The sequence below is a fragment of the Gallus gallus genome, chromosome 13, assembly GCF_016699485.2.
Source record: "Gallus gallus isolate bGalGal1 chromosome 13, bGalGal1.mat.broiler.GRCg7b, whole genome shotgun sequence".
Lineage (NCBI taxonomy): Eukaryota > Metazoa > Chordata > Aves > Galliformes > Phasianidae > Gallus > Gallus gallus.
In genome coordinates this window covers 9816980-9829035 of record NC_052544.1, presented here as the reverse complement: position 1 = coordinate 9829035, position 12056 = coordinate 9816980, and the positions used below count along the sequence as shown (strand labels likewise).

At 53.8% G+C, this 12056-nt stretch overlaps 1 protein-coding gene across 3 annotated transcripts in view; it reads left to right on the top strand.

The window, feature by feature from the left end:
* Positions 1-11955, top strand: part of NSD1 (nuclear receptor binding SET domain protein 1) — a 60716-nt gene extending 48761 nt beyond the window's left edge. For all 3 annotated transcript variants that reach the window (XM_046900431.1, XM_040647286.2, XM_040647287.2), the window contains 2 exons: positions 581-785; positions 3871-11955. In XM_046900431.1, the coding sequence (XP_046756387.1) occupies positions 581-785; positions 3871-6206 (2541 nt within the window). In that variant the 3' untranslated portion in view covers positions 6207-11955. The remainder of the gene's footprint in view (positions 1-580; positions 786-3870) is intronic.
* Positions 11956-12056: the final 101 nt, after the last annotated feature.

The following is a 12056-nucleotide window of genomic DNA, read 5'->3' as shown; positions in this document are numbered from 1 at the left end:
CATGGTCAGGGTGCACTGAGAGGTGTAAATGTCAGTGTGCATGGGCCTATGGGACATCGTCTGCGACTTGTGTTTGTGAGAAATGAACTCAACAGAGGCAGAAGACATTGGGGAGGTTGGGGGGTGAAGACTGGAAGCGTTGATTTGTGAGCAGGAAAGGGTACCCTCGTGGTGAGCACAGGGAGGGAGAACGGCTTCTGCAAGGAGAGAATGGCCTTCCCACAAAGTGATCCCCAGTAAGTTCAGGATGAAAATGAGGAGAGGGGTGAGGAACACTGCAGAGGCCAGGAAGGCCTGGCAGAGCTTGCTTGTCAGGGGCCTGGCTGCTCCAGCCAAGGGGGCAGAGGCAGCCCTCAGCTCCTCGCTCTGCTGATGCTTATGGCTCATGTTTAACCAGGCTTTGGTACACAAAAATGAGAACCATTTACTGTTGCCAAATAGTAAAAGTCACTGTAGACGTCCTGCATGTGCTTAGATCTGGCTGGTGGGGGGGTGTTTAATCGTGGGGTTACACTCCAGTACTGTAGCAGGAAATGGAGGGATGGCAGGGGGCTGTGCTAACACGTTGTCTGTCCCACAGAGCCAGCCCACCCTCAGCGAGGAGAAGTCCAAGAAGCTGAAGAGAAGGCCGCAGATGAAGCGCAGGTCGCAGGCGGAGGTGATGAAGGAGCGGGAGGATGAGTGCTTCAGCTGTGGGGACGGGGGGCAGCTGGTTTCCTGCAAGAAGGCAGGCTGCCCCAAGGTGTACCATGCTGACTGCCTCAACCTGACCAAGAGGCCCGCAGGTCAGTGCAACACAGCATACAGGCATGGCTGCTCTCCTTGTGGCATCTACACATTTAGGTTTAACTCCTATTCAGAAAGGTGAAAGCCTGACTTGTGTCTCGGTAGACCAGTTAGCCTGACTTCTGCCAAGTCAGGAGGATGGGAAAACCAGTCTGGGATTGAGTACCAAAGAACTGAATGATAAGAATATAAGCAATACCAGATACATTTTTAAGTGGAATAACTCAGCAAAACACTAACTTAGGTTTGATGAGATTATAAATTCAGTTAATAAAGATAACTGCAGTGAATTGATTGGTTTAGGGAGTTGTAACTCTTTAACACTGTCATGATTACAAATTCTCTGTGCAGCATTCTCTAACGTGCTTGACGTGAGCTGGGAGTGTGCAACAGGAGGGCTCTGGAAGTGGCTGTTACTGTGACAGGGCTTCTGCCAGAGCTCCTGGGGAGCAGAACTGAGGGCTCAGCACCTTTAGCTGCAGCTTGGCAGAAAGTACACAAGCGCTGGAAGCACGTTTTGTGGATGGTAGAAAGCATGTGTTAAGTTTTAGAAGGAGAGCCCAGCATTTAACCTGCCTCTGGCTTCCTCTTTGAAAAGCTTCTCCTAACAGCCTGACTTGAAACAGCAAACAGCACTTCTGATGCCCATTCTTTTACATTCTGGAGGAATGTCATCTCCGTTCTGTTCCAGATGAAGCAGAGAGCCTTTCCTTCCACTCTTATTTTCTAGAATTATTCTTGGTCTGTACTGAAGTGTGTTCCATTTGCCTGCATGTATTTTAAAGTGTGGTAAGGAATATTTTTAACGTTGTTGCAACTGAGCCCTAGTTAAGATTGACAGAACAGAACAATAATATTTCGAGTACTGCATGAAATTTCTCAGGAAATGAGATCAGATTTGTTCTGTAAAAATAACTTCTATTTGAAGTCAGTTTGTATTTGCCCTATTGTTACTGAGTCCTCTTGTCTTGATCATCTTTCCATAGTTATTTTATTTCTTCCTCCTGGGGTCCTTCTTTGCCCTGGCCTTGCTTTATTTGACTGTACCTTGTTGGTACAGCAGCATTTGTTCAGTTTATCAGTGTCACTGTGAGCTGTGAGCCTCTCTAACCAGATACTTGCAGTTTCTCACAGCCTTGTGGTTATCTGCAGTTCTGTGAGGCTATTCTGCTTCTAGATATTAAAAGATTAACTAAAATAGACTTCTGAAGGACCTCACTTGAAAAACCCCTCAGTTTGGCAGAAGATCATTAATAACTGATTTTGAGAATGATTTGCAGCCAGTTGTGGCCATTTAACTGTCTTTTTTTCTTTTAATGTAGGCTGTTAATTTCATAGCTTGCTCCTTAGAATATCATGCAGGACATCAAAGATACACCAATTTTTACTTCAAGTATTTCTTCTGTCATGGGCATTGCCGTTAAGTAATTGGAATTTCCTGCTTGTTTGCATGTTGCTAATGCTGTGATCCCTCTTCCAAGAGCTCCTCAGCTCAGGGCTGTCCCTGGAGAGTCGGCTTATTCATTAGCCCTTTTATCCTGTCAAAGACCATTAGAGTGGTTTGATGTGATTTATCCTTCCTGAAACATACCGGCAGGTTTGACTGACTTTATTTTCCGTCTGTACGAGTGACCTCTCTAATAACAGTCCCAGAATCTTTCTGCTGGTCAAAGTGGTTGCTCAGAGCAGCTGTTCTGCTTCAGCAACAGTGCACCCGGAGGGCTCACCGCATGCTGGGTGGGAAGGGGCTCCGATGCAGGGCTGTAGGCAAACAGGGGGAGCAGTGGTAACTTGGGCTGCTGCAGCACTGTGAGCCTGTGACGGGAGAATGCGTGTGGTTTTAAACAGCCGTGCCCTGAAAATGATGTCAGAAAGTTGGAAAAGCACAAAAAAAAAACCATCTATGTACATATTTAGAGACCGAAACAGAAGCCTTGGACTGGCTTCAAAGCAGGGGAAAAACTTACTACATGTTCTCTTCAGCCCAGGGGAAAAAGCAGCATGAGAAGTTGGGGGTGGAAAGCCGATGTTGCACAAGAGCATGCAGAAATGACCACAGCTGCTCAGCACAGAGCTGCAGTCTTCTGCCTGTCTGGAAAGAAACTGCTAACCAAAACCACGGATGTGTGGGCTTGGTTCAGGGAGGTAGGAAGGGCTGCGGCCTGGCTGGCGCCCACGGCTGCCTTCCAGCATTGCCTGTGCAGATGTCTGTGGCTCCATTTGAGGTTCTGGAGGTGCTGCCCTGCAAGGAGCTGCTCCCCAGGAGTGTGGGGCACCGTGAGGAGTACAGATGCAGGAGGAGTCTTTGGAAAGGCAGCCACATTGATCCTGTGGTGTGAGCTCAGAGCCTCCGAATTGTGTACTCTGGGTGCAGGTGGTTCCCTGTGGCTTTAAAGCTATGAACTGTCATGTTGACTTTTTTCTTTTTTTTTTTTTTTTTCTGTCCATGATGGTGTTCATACTGATAGCATAATAGGTTCAGTGTGGATACTGAGCTCCTCAGGGCACAGCTTGGTTTTATGATAGGCATTTTTATCACAGCTGTACACACAGTTAAGGAAGATGCCTTTATTTACAGAGACAAGAGAAATTTACTCCCTGATGTCCACTGCCCTCTCCTACTTTCTGATAAACAGGAAGGGAGGATGTTGGCTTAGAGCTAACAAAGGCTTAAATGAACCTGAAACATCTACTTAAAAAGTCCACTGGGCATTTCTGCACTGAAATTCTTGCTCTTGCCCGGAAATAAGAGAGACAAAGGTGTGCAAACTGGGGTGTTTGCTCTTCTCTAGAGACCTTTACAGGTTAGTGTCATACTTGAGCTAAAATGGACTTTTGGTATGACCTGACACGCCACAATTAGGACAAATATAAGCTGCTTCTTGTCGCTTCCAAGGATATAGGTTCCTGTTAACTGCCATTCAAGCCTAGAAGCTATGGCAGACACTGAGAAGAGCATGTAGGATTGCACAGGAGTATTTCAGAGGTGTTACCTCCGTACAGGGGGGTTACAGGGCAACTTCGGGGCATCTTCTCTTCATACCACTTGTGAGTTATGTCTTTTCTTCTCTGTTTGTACTGCAGGAAAATGGGAGTGCCCGTGGCATCAGTGTGATATGTGCGGTAAGGAAGCAGCTTCCTTCTGTGAGATGTGCCCCAGATCCTTCTGCAAGCAGCACCGGGAAGGCATGCTCTTCATCTCCAAGCTGGACGGACGTTTAAGCTGCACAGAGCACGATCCCTGCGGGCCTAACCCTCTAGAGCCAGGAGAAATCCGTGAGTATGTCCCTCCCATGGGAGCACTGACTAACGGCGACGACACCCAGCCACCAGAGCAGCCGCCCGCAGATACAGACCCGAGTATTCAGCCTTTGGACAGGCTGCCTCAGTCTGTGGCCTTCAAACTGCAGTCACCAGAAAAGCCCCCCGCAACACTAGCGCTGAGGCTGCCACCGTCAGAAAAACCCCCCACCACCTTAGCCCTGAGGGTGCAGCCCTCAAACAAACCCCCCACCACCCTGGCCCTGAGACTGCCTCCACCGGACAAACCGCCTGCTGCCCTGGCACTGAGACTGCCACCGTCAAATAAACCCCCCACTACCTTGTCACTGAGGCTGAAGCCATCCAACAAACCCCCCACCACCCTGTCGCTCCGGCTGCAGCCTTCGGACAAACCTCCCACCACGCTGTCACTCCGCCTGCAGCCGTCAGACAGGCCCCAGGCTGCCCTGTCCCTAAGGCTGCAGCCGGAGAAGCAGCCTGTCATTTTAGCGCTGAAGCCTCAGCAGCCTGACAAACCTCCCACCAACGCGGTGCTGTGGCCACTGGATGAGTCGTCTGGCGATGCCTCGGAGCCTCATCTGCCGAGCAAATCTCCTCCGGGAACTCCGCATTCGTTGGACGGGTCGCTGGTTCCTGCTGGTGCCCTGCTCCAGCTGTCGGATGAGCCTCCTGCCATCGCTGAAGTTCTGGAGTTATCGGACAAGTCTCTCATTGACACCGAGACCCAGGAGATAGAGCTGCTGGATGAGTTTCCAGCCAAATGCCTGCATCCGCAGCTGTCAGACAGACTTCTCGCCACGGCGGGGACCCTGCAGTCCCAGCCGGTGGATGAGCCTCCTGTGGCCGAGCAGCCTCAGCTGCTGAGCAAAGCTTCTGCCCAGAGTCCGCAGCCTCAGCCCGCGGAAAAGTCTCCCAGCTCTGCAATTCCACACATCCCAGCATCGGAGGAGATTCTGAGCCCTGATGTTGAGGTGCTGTGGCCTCTGCCCATTGAAAACGTCCCCACCTCCCCAGTGTCACGAATCCTGCCCATGGAGAAGGCTCCTGGATTAGGTGTGTTACGACTCCCACCTCCAGAGAAGGCTTCCTTCTCCGGGGCAGTGCGAGTCTCGGCCGTGGAGAAGGCTCCCAGCTCTGGGGCACTCCATGCCTTCGCTCCAGAGAAGGCTCCTGCCTCAGGGATGCCACGGATCCTGCCCTCAGACAAGGGTCCCAGCTTAGGGGTGTCGTGGCCGCTGTCTCTGGAGAAGGCCCACGGCTCCCGGTCACCGCACATCCTGCCCACAGACAAGGCTCTGGGCTCGGGGGCTCTGCGGATCCCGCTCATGCAGAAGGTTCTCAGCCCCGGGGTGCTGCGGCCTCTGCCTCTGGAGAAGGCTGCCGATGCCGGGGCCCTTCGGCCCCTGCCTCTGGAGAAGGCGCTTGGCTCCGGGGTGGCTCGGCCTCAGCTCTTGGAGAGGCCCCCGTCTCTTACAGCCACGTGGCCTCAGGCATCAGACAAGCTGGCCGCTGCTGTGGCTCCTCGGCCTCAAGCTTTGGACAAACCCCCGGCTGCCTCAGCCCCGAGGCTGTTGCTGTCTGAGAAGGCTCTGCGGCCCGTCGACCAGAACGCCCAGCCCAAGGAGAGGGGAGCCCCGGCTGCAGAGCTGAGCCCCCAGCAGAAGGAGAGGACCATGTTAGCTGGCGAGCAGATCTCTTGGTCTGCTGGAAAGGCGGTGGCGCACGTTGGACAGGTACCTTGGCCCACAGAGAAACTACAGACGCACGAGCAATCCCACTGGCCCACTGCAAAAGCCCTGACACCTGCAGAGCAGTCTCCCCGGACAGCAGAGAAGCTACCAGAGCCGACTCTTCAGCCTAGCTGGGAAGTGGCCTCGGTCCCCGCAGAGCAAACCCCTTGGACATCAGAGAGATTGCGCGTGTTTGAGCAGACTCCGCGGCCTGCCAGGGAAGCACCCGTGCCCCAGGAGCAGACGCAGTGGATTGTCACAAACATTCAGACAATTGAGCAGATTTCTTGGCTGTCTGGAAAAGTACATATTCCTCGGGGGCAGGACCCTTTGCCTGAACAAAACACAGCGCTAGCTCATAACCAGGATTCTGTCTGTCACGAATTGGCCGACTCAGAGCCAAAGTGAGGTTGGTGAACGTGGGAGGCAGGTTCCAGTCTTTTAATGTTTAGGGAGGGGGAAATTCTTTGTTTCGTTTTTTTAATCACTTCCCTGAGCCCAGCCCCTAACCCATGCACATCCCATCTGTATTCTCTCGTGACATGAGCAAGGACATTCACTTAAGTCTGAGTGTGGCCCAGCCAAAGGGAGAGAGCATCCGTGACCTTTTCCTCTTCCTTTTGCGAATGGTAAAGCTGAAATAAAGAGTCCACTCTGGGTAAAATCTCAAATTTCCACTGAAATGGTCACGTTACTGATCCAGCGTGTTCAAGCTCCAGGTCCAATTCATAGGCAGGTTCCCCAGAACAGCGAGGGGCCTCGCTCTTGTTGCTTAGAGGAAGCAGACCAGTGAGGCTGCCCCGGGGTCAGAGATGCCGCAGGGATCGGTGAGCAGTCACGTGTACTCTCGCCAGGCTCTGTAGAAGCGGGGACGAGGTTTGTCTGTTGTCTGCCCTGCAGGGTTTTGCTGTGTGAGGTTTGTCCGTGTGTTCGCTGGGCTGTGCCACGTGCACGCTTCACTGAAGGACAAGCGTCATCTCCAGCTGAGTTAGGAGAGGAGCCTGCTGCACCTGCTCAGCGCAGTGTTTTCCAGCAATATGCAATACGCACGTAGGCTCCTTTACGCAACTGCCCAGGTCCAAGAAACAGGGAATCAGAAGGAAGTGAGGGAGAAGAGAGATCTTGGAAGAAGCCGTCTGGCAGTCTTTTTCCTTCTTGTGTCTTAATCCCTTAGCACAGGCCATGCAGAGTGTTTCCTGCACTCGGCAAACACCGCGACCTACCGAGCAGCAATAGCAGTCAGGCAGAGCGAACTCCCCACGGTGCTGCGCGGGGTGCCGCTGCTCCCTCTCCATTTCCAACCACTCTTCTCGACTGGTCACCGTGAGCCAGCAGATCGCAGTCTTCTCTCCCCTTGCCTCAGGTGTGTTCAGGAGGTGTTTGCATCACACCGGGTCTTCCAGCAGCACGATGCGTTGTGGAGCTGCGAGCGAAGCCTGTGTTGTTTGCTCTGCAGCACGGAGGCGAAGGGGCCGTGTCTGTACCGGGATCCACCTCAACACCTTCCCCTGGGTGACTTCTGGCTTAACTCGCCTACAACCAAAGGAGACTTGAATTAACTGGATTATGTTGGTGTGCGTGTGTGTATGTGTGCGCGTGTGTCCTTCCAACCCAATCGTAGTTCTCACACTGGAACACAGTGGGCTCTAGCAGCTGGCTGGCTTGCTTTTTAACTCTTCTTCCTTTTCCAGTTGAGGAGCTGTTTTGTCACCTGGTGGGTGCCCAGACTAGGCCTGCTGTGCAAACAGCTTTCTCAAGCATTAAGGTGGCAGAGTGCTGGGCCGTGTACAGGAGCGTCCCGGTGCACTCTGAAGCAGTGTGTGGTGGGCAGCGCCTCGGGCACGGCGCGGCTCGGCCGCCTGCTGAGGGAGCCTTGCTAACCCTGTGTGCCCTCCTGCTCTCAACACCTGACCTCCGGTATGCCTGAGCTTTGCTGGGCAGGCAGCACCGCTGCGGCTCTCTGTGCCCACCGCCGCTCCCACGGATCCTTCTCGGTGGGGCAGATCTGCAGGGCGCTCAGGAGGGGGGGGTTCTGCTCTGGGCTGACCCTTTCCCGTTGACGTGGAAGCAGGTCCTTGGTCACTCTTGGTGTGCGGGTGCTTGCTGCTCCCAGAGCACGCGGTCGCAAGCTTCGCAGTTGTCTTTGAGGGGAGGCAGACACTTGTACCGAGACAAATCCCGATCCATTCTCCTTTCCTGGTGTGTGCACCCCACGGCAGCGTCCTGTTGCCAAGGCCAGGCGTGCCGGGCAGGACGGGACGTTAGCAATGAGTGGTGCATCTCTTCTTTAGTCCGAATCATTTCAGATCCTTTATAGAATAGCTAGCGACTTCACAAAGCTTTATGGCTTATGGAAACTTAAATGTTTAATGATGTTTTTTTCCGGGAAGACTGGCAGGTCCATTCCTGCTTGCTGCTGAAACGGGAAATGCAAGCAGCTCGTGTTTCTGCACGACTCCTGCACAAAGGGAATCAGGACAACTCCTCAGAGCCATTGAGAGAGAAGATAATCTAAGGGCATTTTAACTTTTCTAAACGAAATAAAAAGTGGTCATGAGGATAAGTATATTAAGTATTTATCATGTGTGAGAAGGAAAATAAATCTTGAATTCTCATTTATAGGCCTTCCCATGAGCTGGACGTAGTCATGTAGATTGTGTAAGTAGGGTTACCTCCGTGCCAGCCGCCCCGCCAGCTCCAGCTGTAACCATGCAGGTATCTGCACTGCTCTGTCCGACTCCGCTTTGCTTTGTCACGTGTTAACTAGTTATTTGTTTCATGAAAAATAAACTGTGAATATTTTTGGTGCAGGCTTTTTTAAATCTGTAAGACAGAGGAGTTCTCGATGAGTTCTCGATGAATTCACTTCTGTGAGTCATGTGCTCCGATGGTAGGGTGAGGTCCACCGCAGCACAGCCTTTCCCGCAGCGAGCAGTTGTCTTCGCGCTTGTCTTCAGCAATGAACGCAGACCGAACTGTTGCATGGCATTTCAAAACCACGGCCTTACTCCTTGCAGCAGGCTGTGCCCTGCCTCTCTTCTTCTCTCCCTTAATGCCTTTTCCGTGAAGATCCAAGCTCCCACCTTGCTCCCTTCCAGCTACATCGGAACGTTGGCTTCAGTGAGCTGCCCTTCCCTCCCGGCCCAGATGGGTGATGCCATCAGATCAGGAGAGCTTCTCAGACATCCACAGGGCTCTGTGTGTTCGTGCTTTTGGGAGTGACTGTTCTGAGTCACCCCATAAAATGTCCCGACCGAGTGTGGGGAAATGTCCCCCGCTGCTCCTGGCCTGCCCTCACCTGGAGGTGGTAGGAGGAGGTGGTTGGTAGGAGGAGGTGCCTCTCTCTGGTGGTGGCAGCTGTGGTGGCAGCTGGTAGCACAGCTTTGGAGGCGTGTGCTGAAGCAGCCGGGCTCATTTCCTGCAGCTCTTGGCTGCCTTGCAGGGTTTAGCCAGTTCAAATCATGGGTTTGGTTAACGTAGAGAAGTGCAACAGATAACACGTAGCCCTGGTAGGCTGCTCGTGCAGGAGGAATGGCTGAAAGTCTGCTCCAGCCTCCCGTGGTGCTGCAGGTGGAGGTTGGCCAGCTTTTCTGCAGCGTGACAGCTCCTGTGCTGCAACAACAGCACCTTTTTTACTGAGAGATCTGATCAGGGGGTGAGGCCGGGGCAGCTGCTGCTTCTGTGTTCCAGGATGCTCACAGAGCTCCCATGGCAGTGCGCTTGTAGGTTTGGCCTCACTTCCCATTGCACAGGGGGCTGGAATCTTCGGTAGCCAGGCACGTGCTTTGCCTGTGTGCTTGCTGGTGGGCCGGGCTGCCCCTGCTCCAAGCAGTGCATTGGGTTAGCTGCTGCGGCCGTAGTCGCTCAGCATGGCCCCATGCGGTGCCCCACTGTGCGCCTTGGCTGGTGGAGGAGCTCGTGTGGGCAGGATCCGCCCGCTGCGAGGTGCTGGGGGCTGTGACCAACCTCCTGCTGGACTCAGCCCCTGAGCTCCAGGTCGTGGGGCTGTGCTCGGCCTGGGCTCTGCTGAAGCTGGTGGGAAAGCGGTGCCGTAAGGGGTCACCCCACGCCATCCTCCGGTGCCCGTAGCTCACGTAGCTTTCCTTATTGCTGCTCTCAGCTTAAACCTTTTCCTCTTTACAAAAAAAAAAAACAAAACAAAAGCAGAATGACTTCCATGCACAAACCATCCAGCTCATACTGTGGGTGCATGCATCGCAACGCGGCGTTAACCCCCCCAGGCACGGGCACGGCTTAACAGGTGTGCCCATTGTATGTGGGAGATGAGACATGTGATTAAAGCTTCGGAACAGTCCTGTACGGAGGCGAGGAGATGCGGGTTGGGGTACCAGCACAGCTGCAGCCGTGTTTCATGGGGGAAAAGAATAAAAAAGCAGCCCTAAATGTAATGCCTCCTCAGCTGCTTTAACCCAAACGCGCCGTGGTGTGCACTGCTCTGCACTGCTGGTGCCGGGCTGCTGTCACAGCATTACAGCGGGGCGGAGGTGTCGGTGTGAGCAACCTCAGACCTTCAACGCTTTGTTTAGTTTTAATTTCAGCCTTACCGTCTGGTTTTGCTTGGTGTTGGGAATAACCGTGATTGTAAGCTGCTTGTAACGTGCTTTGCCCTGAGTTACCGCCCAGTCTTTCCAGCCTTTGCCAGCGAGCGAATGTTGAAGCAAAGTGGCAAAACGTGCAGCTGCTCTGAAAGGAAGCGATGGAGGCGGCCGCCCGCGCCGTGGTTTGGCCGCCCGGGCTCTGTGCTGATCACTCCTGCAGCAGTGATGTGGTGGGGGCTGCCGGGGGCGGTGGGTTTGGGGACGCCCCTCGGGCAGCACGTGGGAGGAATTCCTCCAGCAGCGATCCCATCCGAGTCGAGGGCGGCGGGACGGCGCGCAGCCGGGCTGGGGGAGTAGCGGTGATGGACAGTCCCTACAGCACTGAATCTACCTCCTAGGGAAATCTGAGAAATGGGTGTTGCTATGTCCTATTTCAAGGTAAAGTTTTAACCGGTTTGCCCTTGGTTAAGCTCTTGGGCTATCGTGGTGCTATTGTAAATCGTTCGGCAGCTTAGCACAGTAGGGCTGAACTCACGGCTCCCAGCCCGTGGGCCGGAGGGCTGTCGCTGGGGCTGGGCTTCGGTGTGCGCGACCGAAACAGGGCAAGGCACGTCTCCTGTGCCGGGGGAGACCACGTTCCTCCCATCTGTGGTGGCTCTGAGCCTCGCAGCAGCGCGCCCCGTGAGCGCAGGGGGCGAGCGGAGCCACGGGAAGCAGCCAGGCATCCGCTAACTGCATGTTCTGTGTGTCCGTTTGGTACTGAGCTGGTTTCAGTTTTTGTTTTTCTGATGTTTCCGAGTTGTTGACTTCAAGGAAATGGGTTTTGTGGTTTTTGGGTTTTTTTTTTTTCTGTTTTTTGTTTTGTTTTGTTTTGTTTTGTTTTGAAGACACTGGGAACTTGTGAGAAGGGGAAGCAGCAGCAGCACTGGGGAGCTCAAGGGGAAGCTGGGCTGGAGCTGGGGGTGGCTCTGGCCGGTCAGGGGGATGAGAGTGGCTGTGTCAGATACTGTGCCTGGTTCCGAGCATCCTCTGTCATCCAGTGGTGCTCTGGGCTGGGGTCCCGGGGAGTGTGGCCCCATCCCAGCTCCGAGGGGACGCCCCTGGGCATGCAGAACCAAGGGAGGGGGTGCCCTTGCTACCTATCCCCCTCCCTTGCTGCCAGGGAGGGTACGAGGGGACGCAGTGTGCTCAAGGCCGGGCTGTGCTGCCTGTGGGGTGCTGACGGATGGAGGTCTGTGGCCCTCAGGCCCTGCCGAAGGGAGCAGTGGCTGCAGTGGCGGTGCCCATCCGGGGGGCTTTGGGGTCGCGTGGTCACGCCGAGCTGTCCGGGTCTCACGTGTCAGTTCTAAGCGGGAGTGCCAGAGCGGGTGAGAGAAACCTACATATTTCCAGCATGTATATTATTTTTAGAAGAGGGAGAGGGGAGAGTCTTGGACCATTGATTACTTTCATTTTGCTCCCCTTAGACTGTTGGCTGTGTATGTGAAACTTATAATGAAAAGAGGGTTGCCCTGCCCAGGTGCTCCCAGAACATGTACTGTAATTCTTTGTATATAGAAGAAAAATTACTGTAAAGTAAAGTTTAACTTTACTCTCGATGTCCTCCTGTGTTTTGTCTTGATGAGTTCGGGCAGCGGGTGAGAGCGCGAGCGGCTGAGCCAAAGCCACTGGACACGGCCCCAGCATCACGCCTGTGAGC